Raw genomic sequence first — 20,080 nt, 5'->3', positions numbered from 1 at the left:
GGCTTCTATTGGACCACTCCAAGGCCTTCCCGCGCACCCCACAGTGAGAAAGTTTATATGATATATATTATCATGGTTAATGGTGTCGAAGGCCTTGTAGAAGTGAAGAAAATGCCGACACTTGTGACCAATAAAAAGCGTGGGCCACTTCATCAACGAAATTCCGAAATGCATGTTCTGTGTCATGTTTTTTTCTCTGAATCCAAACTATAAGTTTGAAAGAAAAAATATGGTGATATTTTAATAAATCCGTTAATTTGTTATAAACAATTTTTCTAAAATTTTAGACAAGGACGATAATAAAGAAATAATAACTTATACTTGTTACCCTTTTGAACAACTGAATGACCTTGGCAAATTTCGTGTTATCAGGGACCTGTCCAGGGGTTAGTGAAAAGTGAAAGATAATTGTCAAGGGGTCGACAATTTCAGAAATTATACCTTTTAAAATGAAGTTATCGACATCACCATAATCAGGAGTTTTTAACATTCAAATTAGACACAATATCGGTAATACGGGAGTGAAAAATATTGCACTAAATTATATGTACGTAGATATTCATGAAAATGTTTCGTTGAAGGGGATGGGGCGATATTTATGGCTAGGTAATTTCCTATAGTTAATTTTATGAGCTTTATTTTACAGCATCTCAAATAATATCACCGTTAGAATGTCAGTTTTTTCTCCTTATTTTCCCTCCATATTGACAGTTCCTATATACTCCCTAGATTCGTCATACTGACTGAAAAGTGTACGTGTTGTGCAGTTTTGCGTTTACATGTATACGTTGTGACAAAGGACATATGCCATTATTACTCTTCAATTTAGTTTTACCTTGAAGCTCATCAGATCCATAAAAGCATGGTATTCATGACAGTATAACTTTATAACTTAATAATTCAACAATTGTTTAGTGTATACTTTTTAACTACGTAGTTCGGGTCAATGATAATCTATCCGTCTATTTTTGGAACGAAATAAAAACACGCAAACAGAAATTTAAAACCAAGATCTACAGATTAATAGATGTAAAATGAACGTGACGCTGTAAATTTAGTCAATTTGAATATTGACTAAATTTACTAGTAGGTAAGTAAAAGACGAATAAAAGGTGCAATTCACTCAATACACGTTTTATACTTTTATATAATATTTCCTTTACCATTTTGTAAACCATGGTTGATTTTTTTTGGTGAGCATAAGTAATGCCAATTGCTTAAACCAATTTAAAGGTCAAGTCCACCTCAGAATAATGTTGATTTCAATCAATAGAGAAAAATCAGACAAGCACAATCCTGAAAATTCCATCAAAATCAGGCGGATGTAAAATAAGAAAGTTATGACATTTCAAAGTTTCGCTTATTATCAACAAAATAGTTATATGAACGAGCCAGTTACATCCAAATGAGAGAGTCGATGATGTCACTCACTCACTATTTCTTTTGTTTTTTATTGTTTGAATTATACAATATTTCAATTTTTACGAATTTGGCGATTAGGACCTACTTGCCTGAAGCACAAAATGTTAAAATAATGGAATTCCATGTGTTCAGGGAGGAATGAAACTTCATTTCACATGACAATGGCGAGAAAATAAATATATTTCATATTTCATATAATAAAATACAAAAGAAATAGTGAGTGGGTGATGTCACCATTTCCTCATTTGCATACCGACCGAGATGTGCATATGATGTTTTGTGAATTGAAGCGAAACTTTAAAATGTCATAACTTTCTTATTTTACATCCGATTTTGATGAAATTTTCAGTGTTATGCTTTTTTGAATGTTTCTCTTTTTATTCAAATCAAGTTTTTGTTGGGATGGACTTGTCCTTTAAAGAGCTACTGAATTCTTTTACTTATCATTCGTGTTATTTGAATTTAATGGAAGTTTTGATATGAAATAAGTTTTTTCCTTATATTTTTATATCCAATTTGATGAAACTTACGTTAAGTTTAGAATGAACATAACCTTCAAGTTTATTACCTCTCAACGCCAAAGTCAGGGGTAGTTTGGACGGTTGTGAGGCTGTGAACGAACGATAGACTTTCCTTATCACCTAGGTATATGGATCAATGATCATTTATCTCTTTAATACAACAATCGCACAATCAACAATTTAAATCGAATTTCATTCTCCAAAGTGCATCTACGGATGTAAAGAAAATATGCATAATGATTAGAAGACCCAATAGACTGATTGCTTAACCGAGATATATATATATATATATATATATATATATTATATATATATTATATATATTATATATATATATATATATATATATATATATATATATATATATATATATATATTTATACATAATCTGACATTTATAATTTCTTCTTATGCAGGCCTACATGGTATGTGGAGTGAATGATAGCCCTTCCCATCTTTAGATGGTTCGTCAGCGCTGTCACCGTATTCCCTCATGCATGCTGTGTGACCTGAAATACAATGCACCAGATAATCACTGGTACCATGGACCTATTACGTAAGAGGTCCATGTTGGTTCCAAGGAGCTCCTTGCTGGTACAGTTCAGTGCAAATGAATACCATAGATCATGTAGATCGAGATCCCTGTGAAGTTATACGGTATCTGATGGGTGGTTGATTCACTGTGACTTGTTCAGTGTGATTTTCCACAGCTCTGTGTTTCTTATCAAAATGGCGAAATTGATCACTGTATTTGGGGCCACGGGAATACAAGGAGGTTCTCTGGTTAGGGCACTTCTTCAGGACAGCAGCTATAAAGTTCGAGGCATCACTAGAAATGTGGAGAGCGAAAAGGCAAAAGCTCTTGCTGAACAAGGTAAGATATGAAGTTTTACTTAATAATTTTCACGTAACCACGAATGGGGCGTATGTGACATTCCGAAGATTCATATCATGGAAAGGTAATGATTACGACGGGAAATGTCACTGCGCAACTATATATATAGGTTTCATCATGAAGGTCGAGTGTTCCGAGAAATTGTTGAGTTTGGTCATGGTTTCTTATTCGTATTCAAATCCATGGATGTCGATCGGGGGGGGGGGGGGGGACTCGATCGTCAAATTGAACCAAAAATCAAAGTCATATATCTTTTAAGTATCGTCAGTTTCGCCTTAATTTTTATACCTTTTAAGGTATAAATCTTATTTCAATTCTCCCACTCAGACCTGATTTATTGATACTCTATTTACATGTATTAAAACAGGAATTCGATCACGGGGGACATTCGGGGGGGGGGGGGGGGGGGGAGGGGGAGGGCAATAGTATTGATTTAAAATGTGAATTCGCCTAATTTTACCAAAAGCTTAAATTTAATCATTTAATACTTTACTGCCAAATTATTTTTTCGCCAAGCTAGGTTTAACACCTATTGTGGGGAAGAAGGATAGATTTTAAAAGATGCGAGAATTTCTGGTGATAAGTGCGTGTAATTTAGGCAATTAGATATGATTATGTAAAGCTGGGACGGACCTTCAACGTCACCATCCGAAAGACGTGACCAGGGCTCGAACCTTCCACACCTTGGATCACGCGCGCTCACCTGAAATGCATTACCCCTATCTTTTATAGTATGATTGCATACAGTTTAATTCAGTGTAACTGTTTTGGGCTTAATAATGGGAAAGACGCAGAAGAGTAATAATCGTGATAACAATACTAATGTCAGATTTTGTGACAAAAATCACGCCTTATTCATGTATTCATTTATTTTACAAGGTACTGGGACCCTATTCGCGTCTGTTACGATCTTATAAGCGAATCGTGCTTAAAGTGTAACTCGCCGGGTAAGTTCGCGTAAAAGTGTTCTACTGCAAATATAATGTACGAGCGCACAATGGGCGAGAATATCACTTCAGTACAAAATATTCACGCACAAACACTCTGTATGTTTCTTTTTTCCAACTACTTAAATTTTCTTTTGGGGTGGGGTTGTAGTCCGTACTAAAAAACACTTCTTTCTCATCACAAATAAATAAAAGAGATTTAAGACACATAATAACCTGGTAAAAAATGCGTGCATCCGGTGCGTTGGTGTACAAACAAATGGTACCAAGCAACACAGAGGCAGTGCGTGCACACACTGGACACATTTTCAATAAGCTAGGGAGCGAGTTACAATATAGCAGGAGTTTACAGTTTAAGACCGTAACACCCGGCCCGTCTTTTTTTTGTCTATAATCGATGAAATGAAACAAAAAAAATCTTGTTTTTCTAATTAAAGTTTGTGGATATGTAAGGTTATGTCGTATGGAAATGTGTGTATTTATTTCTTTTATCACTTTCAAATTTCTTAAGGTGTCGAAATGGTGAAAGCCTCAATGGATGATGTCGCTTCTTTAGAGAAAGCTATGGAGGGAAGCTACGGTGTCTTTGCTGTGACAAATTACTGGGAATTGATGGACCAAGCAAAAGAAACTGAGATGGTAAGATGAATAAAAAGAGCATCAATATTGAATGAAAGTCTCGGTGTTTATATTGCTGTAAATGAAACTTGTTATGCTTGGAAGTTACTTGCAGAAGGGCTTCATAGGACTTGATGGACTTTTCATGACTATAGGCGCTCTCTTTATGATTTATTCCAAGTATTCTTGAAGGTTACAAAGAAGGGAAGAACATCGGACTCTCTAAGAACACTTTTTGCGAGTTTTTGAGTATATGAATGCTCACTATTCATATGATTTGCTTTTATTATCTTGACGAACGGACATTTCTTTGCCTAATGGAGACCGCTTTTAATTCTTTTTGCCAATATGGGCAATCAACACAAAATCATAGCCAAAATAAGTCCTGATTGGACTGTTCTTTCCCGTACATTCTTTAGATTTCAAACACTTCTAGTTGCATTAGTGTATGTGAAATAAGTTCCAATAAATTTAATTTCCACGACCGGTGGAAGGATCGACTAGAATTTCATGGGTTGTTTTCTAAATTAGTTATTCAACGATGTTCATTTAGGTGAAAAAGAATCTTATTTTTTTAATGACATTCAAGTAATTCAAACATGTTTTGTTAACTCGTCGTCTAGGGTAAAAACATGGTCGACGTTGCCAACAAAGTAGGCGTGAAGCATTTTGTCTTTAGTGGTCTACAGTCAGTCAAGAAGGCCATTGGGAAGCCATGTCCTCACTTAGAAGGAAAAGCGGAAGTAGAAGAATACATGTTTGCCTCAGGTCTACCTGCTTCTTCAGTTCGCTATGCCATGTACATGGATAATATCTGGGCTGCACTGACCCCACAAAAAGTCGCGGATGGCGAGTTTGTTTGGAGTAAGTATAATCTTTTGGAATTACATACCTTTGCTGTACCGCATTTTATATATGTATGTAAGAATAAATAAGGTCATTCCTTATTTCACTTCATTTTTTTACGCGGATAGGGGTATGGCACCAACAGACGCGGATATGGTGTTATGCATAATATACATTATGGACGAATCTTTGCGTCTGTAAAGCTGTAAACTTTTCTCTTAGTGGTAGAGCGCCCGCCCGCCTCATGAACGTTCGGTTCGATCTCCGACCGAGTGGTTTATTTTCAATTCGTCCAATTGTCAGATCGTTAACTATAATTTGGTCTACCATCAGTCTGTCCACTATCCACATGGGCTAATTGCAAATTCGACCACTCACCATTTCGTCTTATAGGCCTAACCAGTTGGTCCAATAGCCATTAAGTCTATGTTCCATTTTGTCTAATTTTACTTAGTGTTAATTATTGTGCAAAATGAATCAAAATTGACCAACTGGTTGGGAGACGAAATGATGATTGGCCCAAATTGTAATTGGTCCAAATGGTCGTTATGTTGATGGACGGAGTGGCATTATACTAAATGAAACTAGTCAATTTGGTGAGTGGACAATTTGGCAGTAGACGAATTGGCAATTTACTGGCCGAGTCATACCAAAGACTAAAAAAAAGACATCCTGCCTTCTTGCTAGGCGACCAGCATTTAATGTTTTCTTCAGCATTAAAAGAAAATACCACATAGCTGTATTGAACATTCATGAAAATTTAGCGGTGGAGAATGACACCAACTTATTGGGCCGTATTTTCGATACTAACACACTGGGCCTTTTCTGATCGCTAATCTATATGAGACCAGTGACGTAACTACGGGGGGGCTTGGGGCACGTGCCCCCCTCTCCAATCGGCTTGAGGGAAAAACAGGGAAAAGGAGAAAAAGAGGGAGACAAGAAGAGAAACGTAGTGGGAAAGAAGAAATTATTGTTCATTATGTTATATTATAATTTTGTTATGTTATATAACATAAGAAACATTTATTTCATAACTTTATGAAATGTAATTTGCTCAGGGCCTATGTCTTCATTGTTCCCGGTACTCACATTGTCTGTTTATCGGGATATATAATCCTGTTGTACTAAAACCTCCCGTTTTCAAGTAAAAAACACCAAATATATTTCCTCGCACTTCGAGTTATCATTCTTTTATGTAGTGGCATATGCTTCTTTTTCATGACTACTTTAAAGGACTGCCCCATTTTAAGGTCTTAATATAAAACATTTCCTGACGCGTGCTTACGTTCGTATTAGTGGATTGGTGAGATATGTCTGCTCTTCATGATCTCCTACAAACAGTCCTTAAAATTAATGTTCCCTTTTTCGCGATCGAATCATTTGGTTAAATGAAATACTTATGGTCTAAGTGAATTCCTACCAACAAGCCTTAGAATGCCCCTCTTCAGATCAGAATATTTGATTAGTGAGATGCGTATGATGATCATGATTACAATAACTACAAAAAGTGCCTCATGTGTTTAGATGTACAGATCGAATCAAGAACACAGCAAATGTATTAAACATCTCGATATAATGACGAATTAAAAGCTTGGAGGTCTTTGTAAAAAAAAATAGTGAACCGGATAAGCGGTTGCGTCCTTAGTTTTGCAGCTGACGAAAAGTTACAAACATGTCGTTTGTTCAGAGTCCAGGGTGAGCGTTTCATTAACATACATGTCCGACAGGATGTCAGATTTGACAACTTTCCTTGATTTTGATTGGCTGAGAAGCACAGTTACCACGATGACTGTCGGACCAAACAGGACTTGTCGGTTAGAACGTCTGACAAATCCTTCCATCGTGAAACACTCCTAAGGACGAAACTGCTGTTCTTAGTTGCTCTTTTCATGAAAGTTATTTGACAATACAATTTTCTTTTTCTTAAAGCATTTTCCGGAGCGGTTGCGAAGATTGCCTAATATCTATACTACGTATACCCTATATGATTTATATACCCATTATGCAGATGTTCCCATGGAAAACAAGGCAGTAGACGTGATATATGCCGGTGAGGCTGGACGTGCAGTAGCGGCTATCTTTAAAAATCCTGATCAGTATATCGGTAAGATGAAGCAAAGTTATCTGAAAGAAACTGGGGGAAATCTAAACAAAATCAGACAAACAAGAACAGAAAAATAAAATTTGAAAGAAAATAGATGCAATCATTTACATAATATAAAAATATGAAACTGACGCAATGTGACGTAAATAGTTCATTTTGCGCAGCGCATGAATTACTTAAATCTCATTACCCTCAAAGGAGAAATGTATACATGGCTCCGTTTCAATGGGCAGAGAGTATAATTTGATACCACTTTTACTGGGGATCAAATGAGATAATCAAACCGAAAATACCTAATAAAAAAAAATCAAGTTTATATGAATTACTTAAGTTAACAATGACACGCTTTCGTTCCTCGTTTTATATAACATGCATATGATTATAGATTCTGTACATGATGGTGCTCCCTTTTGAAAGGAATATATATCTCATAGCGGGTACAATTGATGATCTTAATCTCACAATTATTATTTCACGTATTTTTTCTTTCCAGGTAAATGTGTTGGATTATCAGGCGACAGAAAGACCGTGTCACAATACTGTGATATTCTCAATGCTATTCTTGAAGCAGAATCTGTTCATATTTCGCCCACCCAGGTACTAGAAATATTAAAAAAGCAAGACGAAAGGCAAAGAAGGAGGAAGATTATACAAACATTTCTATGCACTTAAGGAAATTAATAACATAGCATGCGCAGATATATTTTTATCGAGTTTACCGTACTCTCTTTATCCTCCGTCATATTTTCGATAAAGTTCCATATTGACTTAAATGTTTGTCACCACGTGCGTCGGGAGTTTGATTCCGGTCAATAATCTGCATGAACATTGAATTAATATTGTAAATATGAAGTATTGAAAGTGGAAAATTAAATGAATTGAATTGAATAGAAAAAATAGAGGCATGCTTTATTTCGTTCCGTTGATGACGTTTAAGGTCGGTCCCAGATTAAATAAGGATTTACATGCGCTTGTAGTAAACTACACTCACACTTAGACACACACACACTGCAACCATACCCTCACCCTATGTATTTTTGTTTGAATTGTAATTATTTTATATTGTCATCGAGGTAAAATATTTTTTCGTTCTTCTAACAACAGATGACGGCAAAAGAGTTTTCCCAGCTGCCATTTCCCGGAGCGGACGATTTGGGCGTCATGTTTGAGTTTTTTCAAACCGATCATCCATGTTACAGCAGGGAGGAGACAAAGAAACTTGATTCAGAGACCTTCGACTTCCAAGATTTTGTCAAAGACAACAAGGAAAAAATATTGGCAGTTTTGAAATAAACTAAAACTTGTTTATGTGTGTGTTATTTATTTGTTTTATTTGGTCTATGGGTGTAAGTTTATCATACTAACTTTCCTATTATACTATATATTGTTAGAATATTCATTATATGTATTGTACATTCCAAGGTACGTGATTATAGATTCATGTCAGACAAGGGGGCTTGGGGCGCTTGCCCACCCCCCATCTATTCATAAATTGGATTTTTGTAGTAAAAAAATGTCGCAATTTTTGCCCGATACGCCATATCTGCCCCCCTCAAAATGTTTGGGCCATTATGCCACTGTTAAGTAATATGAGATGGTGTGGAGTTAATACTAAATGGTTATTTCCGGAGGTTATTTTCCAGAATTAGATAAGCGCTTCCCAATTCAAATTCGATTTCATTTAAAAACAGAAAATATAGTAAAATTTGATTCCATAAATTGATACATATATTCAATGATATATATGATTTTTAACTTTTCAAGAAATTGGATATAACTTTGAATATTTTTTTGTAGTCAATTTTGTTATACAAAGGATAAATTAAAAATACTATCTGTAGAAATATGTGTGTGTGGGTGGGTGGGTGGAGGTTCATTAAGTAGAGGTGCCGTGGCCGAGTGGTCTAAGGCGCCTGGCTATACATGGAAAGTCCGGGGTTCGATCCCCGGCCGCGGCACCTGTGCCCGTAAGCAAAACATTTAATCTACAAAGCTCTTTTATCTTGCTTTCAAATAAATGGAAATGCTATATGCATTATTGGTAACTAGGTGTGCACTTGTTTAAAAAGAATAAAAAAAAACTTGTGTAATGTGAACCCACCTCACCCCAATAGCCTACGAAGATTTATTTGATATTTGTAGAACAATTAGAACAAATGAAGAAAAATATACAAAACTGAGAAACAATATATATATATATATATATATATATAATATTATATATATTATATATATAATATATATATTATATATATATATATGTATATATGGAGAATGGTAATAGACCAAGTGGTTATTAAACCAAACGGGGAAGCCTAACTGCACTTTGGCGAAATGGCAGTTGAATCCACATATTAGTTTGTTCATTAGTTATTTATTGATTTATTTGGTTAATTAGTTAGTATTTTCATATATGCTGTTTATTCCGAATGTCATGTGATAGAGGGAACGACGGTATAGTTTATTGTGTTTATTTGCAATATCTCTGTAGAGTAAAACGTGCTGAATAAAATAATTTTAAAAAGAACAAAATAAATCAGCAGAAAAACACTTTCAGACGATGCTATAATGTACTTATTAGGTGACTTTCTAGCTTAAAATGATTATCATACATTTTCCCTTTTCTTTGCCAAATAAAATATTTGGCGAAGAGTATAGGCTACAAATTTAGGTCTCGCCTTGTGTGGGTGTTACGGTGGCTGTCCGTGGGTGAGGTTAGAGTGCGCGTGTGTATAATTGTGTTTAGGCAGGGGGAGGGGTGACATAGGGGAAATGTGTCCCTTTTGGCCCAAAGTTATATCCAACGATGTGTGATTCCCCCCCCCCCCATCAGCCATTTTGGAAGTTGGGGTGGAAAATGAGAGAAAACTTGTTATGCCCGCGCAGACGAAGTCCGGATGGGGCATTAAGCGTTGCCCCGGCCTGTCCGTCCGTCCGGCCTTCCGTCCGCCCCTCCCCCCTTGGTTTCCGTGCAGTAACTCAAAAAATATCTAATGGATGAAAAGAAATATGTAGGTAGATGACACCATTATACAGGTTAAGTTTGAATTCGGAGTCCTCGGGTAAAATGTTATACAGCTCATTACATAGGTTAGGTGAGTTGGTTTCCGCATGATAACTTTAGAAATATTTACCAGGTATTTAAAAAAATAGGTGTGTAGGTAGATGACACCAAAATACAGGCTAAGTTTGAATTCGGAGTCCTCAGGTATAAGGTTACAGCTCATTACATATGCGAGTTTGTTTCCGCATGATAACTTTAGAAATATTCACCAAAATACAGTCAGGTCACATCCAATGACCTGACTGTCATACTTCTGTCAGAGATTATTATGGAAAGGGTGAGTCTATTTAGGTCATAGGTCTAAATTTGTTCATTATATATATGCATATTGGTTTCTGCACGATATTAAGTTCAATCATATTGAATGAATTTCCGATCGCGTTAAGCGGGGCATCTGTGTCCTTAGGACACGTCAAATTTCTCATTTTTCTTTACGTCTTTCTTTCTTAACCCTAGTTTCTTGAATAAATTTTCTGTACTCGATTATAAAATCCTTTATCCACCCCTTGATTCAGATAAGAGAATTGTAGATATTAAGGTCTGAAAATAGAGACTATCCGAAGTGCATCAGAGCTTGGATGCCTGGTAATAAAATTTCCCACTCGCCCATGACATTGAACATATCAGCTGCGTGTACACCGTTTCCGTGTCATTGCAAGATATAAATCCAGGGATCATTTATTATGTGAGCAATCTGACGAGTTTGGTGTTATTTCTTCCAAAATGGCGAAATTGATCACCGTATTTGGAGCCACAGGAACGCAAGGCGGTTCTCTGGTTAGGGCACTTCTTCAGGACAGTAACTTTAAGGTTCGAGGAATCACAAGAAATGTGGATAGCGAGAAGGCTAAAGCCCTAGCACAAAAAGGTAAACAGAAGCAATGTGTTCGATGCTACTTTTTACACACGAGTTTGATCGCGCTGCATCTGGCGGTTGATCATGGATGTAGTCATATTAACCGCTGTCCCATTTATTCTCATTCTTTTCTAGTTATCATTTCAACTGTTCAGATGAGTCTCCAACCTAGCCTGCAACATGAGAAAGAAAATCATGTTCATCATCTCTATATAGTGCGGCTATGTCGGAATAAATTTGTATCGAAATTCCACTTACATCAGACATGTCTGTATGCACCTAGAAATGCACCAATGTTCACTATACCGCATGACCCGCTTGCATTACAATATTATGGTGACCTTTTGTGCCATCTTCAGAGAGATACTGCACTATTTCACTACATAAATGCATATGTATAGTACATTGAACAAATATATCAGGCTTTGAGAACGTAGAGTGGAATTATTTATCAGAGGTTGGTGCGGTAATTACTATTTTCCCCGAGGGGCGAAAGACTCCATAGTTTATACATAGAGCTATTAGCTCTATGGTTTATATGTAGGATATAAACATTATTATAACCGAAAACCATAAAAGGAGGAGTATGGATTTGATAACGTTGATTTCCTAAATCTAATCTCCAATAGATTCATTTGGCCTACTGTAGAAAATTAGTATATGCAATTAGATTTTTTTATCTTATATATATTCTTGTATATATTGAAGAATTAATCCTAGTTGGTCCGAATAGAAAACAAAATTAACGTACAATTAAAGGACAGAAGACCCCAAAACACGAATTTCCTTGAAATATCTTACTTTTAACAACTATTATTCAATTTTCAATAATGGGAATAAAATAAAAACAGATATATTGTTACAAATAGTTGTGAACATTCACTGTGGTAGCCCAATATTGTCATTTGAAAAAAAACTGAGAAATTTGTAGACCTGAAGAATTATTGAAATATTGACTTTTAAAAATGTTTGGAACTGATAAGGACATCTGCAGATGTCCTTATCAGTTCCAAACATTTTTAAAAGTCAATCTAAATCAAGCATGCAACTTAATGCGCATTTTTTTGACAGCGCATATATTTAGGTATTTCTATGCTTGTTATTATAGGGGTTGAAATGGTGAAAGCCTCGACTGATGATGTATCTTCTTTGGAACCTGCTATGGCGGGAAGTTACGGTGTCTTTGCAATGACAAGCTATTGGGAATTGATGGACCAGGCAAAAGAAGTTGAGATGGTACGTGAGGTGCTTTTCGAAAAAAAAGTACATCTGCATAACATATTCTAAGGGACAACACAACTTCACAATATGGTACAAATTTCCAAGGATCTTCAAGGATGAACTAAAGACATGAGTTCATAATGTTTATAGGTACCTGCCAGTATCTAATGAACTATTCAACAGGGCCTGTATACTTCTCATCATCTGAAAAAAAATCACTGTCCTTTTTTTCTTTTGTGATTAATATATGAAATCAAAAGATTTGAAGCATCCTTTGTATGGAATTGTAAATATTTACGTTTGAAATTCATCTCGATATCTTGCTAAGCGTTATTATTGTAGGAAACGCATTTATAAATAATATTTTATTTTAATGTAATATTCAAGGACTTTTTTATGTTAAGGGGGATCCATCCTGAAATCAGATTGGTTTTAATTTGAAAATAGGACAACAACATTAATAAAGATTAGACGAAAATACATCTATTCACAGGAAACAAGAGTAATGATCGTTTTAAGAGTTTTTATGACGTCATATGTAGACAGCTGCACAATAAAAAGTTATATCTACATTAAGAAATGTTCATGATGAATGACAATGTTTGTTATCATAGAAGAGTATGAAAAGTGTGGCTGATGTAATATTGAATGCACGACTAGTTTCATTTAATGATATTCTAATAAAATTGAATTTTATGATATTCTAATGACGTCAAAAAATAACATAAATCTATAATTCCTTTATTCTATGATGCATTTTCAATGATGATTTTCTTCGATGATTCTTCTTGAAACCGGAGGGAATTCGTCCTTTATTGTTCAACTCGAATCTTCTGTTTATCCAGGGCAAAAACATGGTCGACGTTGCCAGGAAAGTTGGCGTGAAGCATTTTGTCTTTAGTGGTCTACAGTCAGTCAAGAAGGCCATTGGAAAGCCATGTCCTCACTTCGACGGAAAAGCGGAAATAGAAGAATACATGTTTGCCTCAGGTCTACCTGCTTCTTCAGTTCGCTATGCCATGTACATGGATAACATCTTTACCCAGACAACACCGCAAAACGTTGGCGGCGATGAGTATCTTTGGCGTAAGTATGATTTTTACTCGGCTGTAAGTTGTTGTTTTTTTTAAGAAGAAAGGTTTTTTGTGTGTTTCAAATCAACAGAGAATAATAGAGTTATGTGTTTTTATAAATTCTAAGAAGGGCCCTTCAGATGGATGTTTCAAAGGGTCAAGGTGGGCTGAGTAAACTATTGCAAACAATATCTAAAAACGAAAATTTTCCCTGCACATATTCGTTGCATAAACGATATGACAAGCACAGTTTTAAAATCATCACGATCTTCGGCATGATTTACATAACTTGAGGCAAATACTTCATGATGTTTTTTACGCTTTAAATTGAAATAAACACATCTTCTGAAATTATATTCATACATGTGTTTGGGACACTGCCCACACCATAAATATTCTTGAAATAAAACCACTTCCTTTCCATTTAATTTTCCTAACATTAATTTTACATATATATTCTATATTGTGATAACATTTTGAGGATGAGAGGATTACATCAAATTTAGGTAATCGGTTTCTCATATTAGCTAAATTATTTCTCACCTTACGACTATGAGAATGCGATAAAATACTTTAATGTTTTACCACCGCAGTTGACACGTGAGTCGCTGTGCACTCATTTTTATAAAATGAGGACTATTAAAGATCTGTAAATTCAATACGCATGTGCAAAATTATGATGCCCTGCCCCAAAACTGCATAAGGCATAAATCGTGTCTTGTTTCGAGGCGAAAAGCTATTGAACAAGTAAATATACATCCGTCCTGAAACTTCTCTTACTACCTTCAGAATAAAGCTTAGTACCACCAGCACTTATTATGATTACCCCATACTGCACACAACCCCTCCCCAATTATTTTTTTTTAAATACTTGTATAAGTTGAAGTCCTACCTCAACATCGTCTAGGATTACATACATGCATATGCATTACTTTTGTTGATTTATGTTTCGTTTAAATATGCACATTTTTTTTTACTACTGTATGCTTGTATTTTTTAAATGTTTGTGTACTGGACCTCTCAGAAGAACAGCCTGTGGCTGAAGAGGGCCATCAAGCCCACGGGTGGAAAATATAAAAAATAAAGAAATACAAATGAAAATAAACTACAGAATATCAATTATTTTCAAAATAATAAAAGGTCTCGAATTCAATAGCCAATTGAATAGGCTATTGAATTCGAGACTTGATAAAGAAATCATTCTGAAAGAGAACTCACATCGTTCTTCATTGAACCTTGAAGAGGAAGTCAACCCTGACTTTAAATTGGCTTCAATAATAGACAGGATAGAAGTAATGGGAGACGAGACCCACTTCAATTGGGAAAGATCCATACAAAATAACAAAGCTGATATCTTTTTGAATTCCCCATGTCTATAACTTTTGCCTACGTGCGAGCGGGGCCATGGGAACGATTTTTTATAGGGGGTGCTGCTTTGGGAACAAAATGGGGGTTTTACTCCAAAATGAAGGTGATTTTGGTTAAAATACCACCTTTTAGCATACCTACCTGATTTCCAAGGGGTGCTGTCTATGGTGTATACAAACGCGCAGGCACATCTTCTAGGGTGCTTCGACACCCCCGCTTCTCCATCAGGGCCATGCGTGCGATCAGCCCACATGCCTTGCGGAAGGAATTTCCTGATATGCAAGTTTTTTTTTCAATTTGTCATGATAACTATAACTATTCTCCTTCATAGAATCTGGGATACATAGGGTGTTGGAAATATTGAATGCAAATATCGGAGTTCAATTTTCTGGGAAGATATACATTTTGTAATACATGGCATAGGCCTACCTGCACAGTTGCTCGCAAATGACATCACAAAAATGAAACATAAAACTTCATAAAACTATATTCCTTAGTCGATCTCTTTGACTTTCATTATTTCATTAATAGCAATTCATATTGGACAACAGAGTGGATAGTCAGTATATTTAAATTCATGTGATTTTTCCCCAACGTCTTTAATTCAACATTGATACAGACATTCCGGTGGCAAATCAGAAGCTCCACATGGTGTATACCAGTGAAGCCGGGCGTGCAGTTGCAGCCATCTTTAAGAATCCTGATGAGTATATTGGTAAATATGACGTTTGATAACTTACCTTTTCAGCTCAATTAAATAATAATCATCTCTTTCTCTCCCTTGTACTCTTTTTCTTTCCTTAACCCTCTCTCCTCTTTTGACTCTGAGGGAAGATGATGTTTTGCCTGTAATCTCTCCTTTTATTTTGAGTATTAACGAACCCCCCCCCCTCACGCAGAACAAAATCTATGAACAGTAAATGTATTGAAACTGTCTTTGTCGAAATTTGGTGACCCGGAATAGCAGTTGGTCCTAGATTTCGGAGCTGACGAAAAATCGAAAATATGTCATTTGACCAGAAATATTAAACTGCTGTTTTGATACACTAATTTTCGACAAATACCTCTTGGTCGCTCACTGCATGGGCAATTCATAATACACTTTTTCCGTTCTTGAAAGTGAGAAATTGGTCAACAGGTCCTCTATTGGCAATGCCATTTTAGCTGTTGTCCTACAAAGATTTTTTACCTTGATTATTTGCTTTATGGCGGCCTTACGGCGAGTCGAAACAGCCGTTTTAACAGTTTGTTGTGATAGCTACATGTATAGGTGTAGTTTGAATAGATATGAACAAAACGGCTGTTTTCAACTTGCCATACGCGGCCGCCATAGAGTAAATGTGACTGAGGTATTTGCGCAACGCTTACGGTATGTGGGGCAAAGCAGTCAAGACAATCGTCAATAGACAACAATATCGGCCGACGCTTTAGTCCCGATAGTCAAATGTCCATTATGTGTATCCTATATGCTTTATGGAATATGAAAATATCTCCAAATTTCCAAGTGCTCTAAGAGCTTAAGGTATGTGGAGACCATCTAGTGTAATGATTTCCCAATTAAGGACACAGATGGACCAAAGGATACTTAGCATATTGCACGTGTGGGAGAAAGATTAATCAATCATCTGTGTATGTATGATATTTCCTGCAGGAAAAAGTGTTGGATTGGCAGGCGATGAAAGGACCGTGTCGCAATACTGTGATATCCTCAATTCTCATCTTGCTCCTGCTAAAGTCACGCCCTCTCCGGTAATGGAAATAATAAATTTTGTCGCTCTCTCAAGAGGCCAGAATCCACCTGTTTTATTCAAACCGCGTACATAAGTTTAAAAGGCAATATGACAATCACAGTAACAAAACGTCTTCAAAACCGATCAAAACTACATCTTTATTACAAATGATATACAATCGGTCGTTATGGGAGTATCTCGATCACTGACCAGTGAATGCTTGCAACTTCTAGCGATGTTTGAGATTCTCCGACTTTTCTTTTCTATTGATGTATGTTGCAATACGAATGTTGGTTTGCGAAATCAAACATTTTGCGTACTTTCTTGACTGAAAATTATTTATCATTATGTACAGAAACGCACGATACAGACCGCCAGTATTTGCAAATCACAAACATGAAATAGAACTGTCTACAGTGCGTATCAAAAAAAGTTTACACTTAGAAAAAATCCTGTAAAATTATACATTTATAATATCCTGAAGATTTTTCCACATTTTAACATTGGTACAGATCCATTTAAGCAAATGACGATATAACTGTCAAAAATTATTTCCGCATGAGTGAGCACCACTTACTTTTGAAAAGTTAGTGAAAAATGATTTGCGCAGAACTTTCAAATAGTTATGCGAATAAAAGTAGACCTTAATCATGAAGAACACGTGGAATTTAGCTAGTAAAATTGATTTGAAGATATCTTTAATATTTTTAAACTTGTTTCCTTGCCCAAAACACTTTGAAGAGTGCATTGCGCCCCACCCCATTCCCCCACACACCGATGCCATCATAACGATATTTGCATTACACTGAGCTGTGATTTACATGAAACGGCTTAGGCTTGATTTTCATTTTGTTAATCATTTTCAAGCTTGGGAAAAGTGTGGAGAAACAAGTATTCAATGAAAAATGAAATGTAAACCCACTTTAAATGATAAAAACTTAGTGAAAAAATGCTGGAGATGTCTGACATAAACTTTTGTTCAGATTCAAATATGTCCTCATATCCAGCTGGCAGAAAAAGGGTAAAGGTTGTGCTTACTAAGTGTTGAAATTTCAATTTGGGTGGCAAAATTGTTTCGAAATGCTTGAATGTATCCATTTAATTTACATTGACTAAAAGTGCAAGAGAAATGTTTCGCAGGGTAAGTTTGAATTTGCCCTTTCCCCTTGACACGGTGTGAAAACGAGCATATCTGCGCAAACAGATTTCTGCGAGCTTTACAAAAATGAACAGTGCTCACTCAAGTGTAACATTCTGTCAAAACTTTTACTTTCATTTGATAGATGAGACCCAAACCCAAGATTATATGTGAAAAAATTCCCCCATTGTTGTATATTTTTTGATTCCCAGGACTTTTTCAAAGTGTAAACTTTTTTTTGATACGCACTGTATAGGAACTTCTCTTGCAACCTTTTACGAACATTTAATGAAAATTTCAAGCATTCAAGTCTTGCGAAATTCCAAATTCCTTACAATTGAAAGCATTCGCATAACTATGTGAACCATCCACCCCCCCTTGATATTGTTAATGATAATCAAAAATGCAAATCGCTCTAAATCATTGATTATTTCCGATATTTTTTCCGTGACACTATTAAAACAAAAAGAAGGTAGATATATTGATTAAGTTTGTCACTGTAAAGCTGTGTGTGAGTGGATAGCATTTCGTTCTGCGAATTTTATGCATATCATTACGACATTTCAAATATTTCAGTACCTAATCAACTGTCTGTAATTTTAAAAGCCTCTTATTACCATTATAAACATTTCTTTGAAAACATTTTTGCCACACAAAATTTTACTTTCTTATGAAATATATTTTTATAGATGTTTTAACGTTTATATCTTTAGTTGATTGGTTAATTTACATTTGGGTCTCATTCGAAAAACTTTTTTTAAATGCCACGACTGACAGAATCTGATGTGCTAAAAGCTAATTCAGATAATTGATAAGTTCAATTTAGAATTTCACTCGTGTATTTGGCCATCAAAATTTCCTTAATTATGTTTTTTTTTTATTACCTGCCGAATTCTGTTTGATCGCTCCTCTCTCTCGCATTTTTTTTCAGAAATAATGCACCGTAATAAAAATTCAGTTCCCTCATTTGTGGACTATTACGCCACTAATGACAATGATGATGACGCATAAGGAGTTATTAACTTTATAAACATGTCTCTGGTTCCTCCCTCTATTTTGTATCATTCAAAACAGATGACACCAGAAGATTTTTCTAAGCTGCCGATTCCTGGAGCGGATGATTTCGCCGTCATGTTTGAGTTTCTGCAAACCGACCATCCATGCTACAGCGTTGATGAAACCAAGAAACTTGATCAAAATACCATCGACTTTGAAGGGTTTGTAAAAGCCAACAAGGAGAAAATACTGGCGGCTATGAACAAGAATACGTCTCATTGAGAGACATTATTGCATCATATACTTTCATACCTGAAGGAAACCTTTTTAGCCAATTCTTTACACGGTGAAGGGTATAGCTAACTAGGCTATGTTTAAATCATTCTTAAAAGACTTAACTTAATTTGAAGCACGGTTATAGATGACAGAGAGTATTCTAACGTAAAATAAGAAAAGAAAGGAATGAAATAATAAATCTGCTAAAATTTGATGAAAAAATAAATGCATGCAAACAACGTTTTATCAGAACTTGAGGCTCGAAATGATCCTTGGCTTTATATCAGAGTAACTGTTCAAGTGTGTTTTCTCTCTTTAAACAATTCATATGCAAATGATCGAGGCGAAGTGAGGCACTTATCACCTAAATATCAAAATTTATGAAGTAAAATAATTATAAGAATATACTGTTGTCTTACTTGTTTCAAAATAATTTACAATTTAGCATTTAATTTGCGCACTCTTTGAGCAAGAGGAGCAAAAATATATCACATGCTTTACCTTCATGAAATACAGAGTAAAGGTAGTTTTGAACTTCGTTATTCCGATTCGTTTGTTTTGTTTCGCAACTCAAGATAATGTAATGTTTAGATGTTGTTAATAATAATAATATAGGATATTTATATTGCGCACATATCCACCTTGTTAGGTGCTCAAGGGGCTCCTATATTACCCAGCTAAGCTAGGCGTTCATAGCGCACACAGCTTCTTAAGGAATCACTTCCTACCGGTACCTATTTACCTCACCTGGGTTGAGTGCAGCACATTGTGGATCAGTTTCTTGCTGAAGGAAATTACGCCATGTCTGGGATTCGAACCCACGACTGATAATATCTGATTGTGCATAAAACTTACTGCTTTGTCTCTTCAATTCTACTCTTTATAATTATACTAATGAAATAAATCTTACTTTAGTCAGAGTGGGGTAACCCGTTAGAATGTTTTTTTATTATATGTACGGACTTACTGAAAAACAGCTTTGCGGCTTAAAGCAAGTTTTTA

At 35.6% G+C, this 20,080-nt stretch overlaps 2 protein-coding genes across 2 annotated transcripts; both read left to right on the top strand.

The window, feature by feature from the left end:
• Window positions 1-2,520: 2,520 nt before the first annotated feature.
• Window positions 2,521-9,401, top strand: LOC121424245 (nmrA-like family domain-containing protein 1). The gene is made up of 6 exons (XM_041619857.1): window positions 2,521-2,817; window positions 4,297-4,424; window positions 5,027-5,267; window positions 7,261-7,356; window positions 7,850-7,953; window positions 8,461-9,401. The coding sequence occupies exons 1-6, from the start codon at window positions 2,673-2,675 to the stop codon at window positions 8,647-8,649; spliced, it is 903 nt and encodes a 300-aa protein (XP_041475791.1). The 5' UTR covers window positions 2,521-2,672; the 3' UTR covers window positions 8,650-9,401.
• Window positions 9,402-10,830: 1,429 nt separating this feature from the next.
• Window positions 10,831-19,747, top strand: LOC121424237 (nmrA-like family domain-containing protein 1). The gene is made up of 6 exons (XM_041619847.1): window positions 10,831-11,288; window positions 12,385-12,512; window positions 13,343-13,583; window positions 15,558-15,653; window positions 16,590-16,687; window positions 18,881-19,747. The coding sequence occupies exons 1-6, from the start codon at window positions 11,144-11,146 to the stop codon at window positions 19,082-19,084; spliced, it is 912 nt and encodes a 303-aa protein (XP_041475781.1). The 5' UTR covers window positions 10,831-11,143; the 3' UTR covers window positions 19,085-19,747.
• The last annotated feature ends 333 nt before the right edge of the window (window positions 19,748-20,080 follow it).

This window comes from Lytechinus variegatus, chromosome 1 (genome assembly GCF_018143015.1).
Source record: "Lytechinus variegatus isolate NC3 chromosome 1, Lvar_3.0, whole genome shotgun sequence".
NCBI lineage: Eukaryota > Metazoa > Echinodermata > Echinoidea > Temnopleuroida > Toxopneustidae > Lytechinus > Lytechinus variegatus.
Note: the sequence above shows the minus strand (reverse complement) of the source record. Positions and strands in the feature narration are given on the sequence as shown.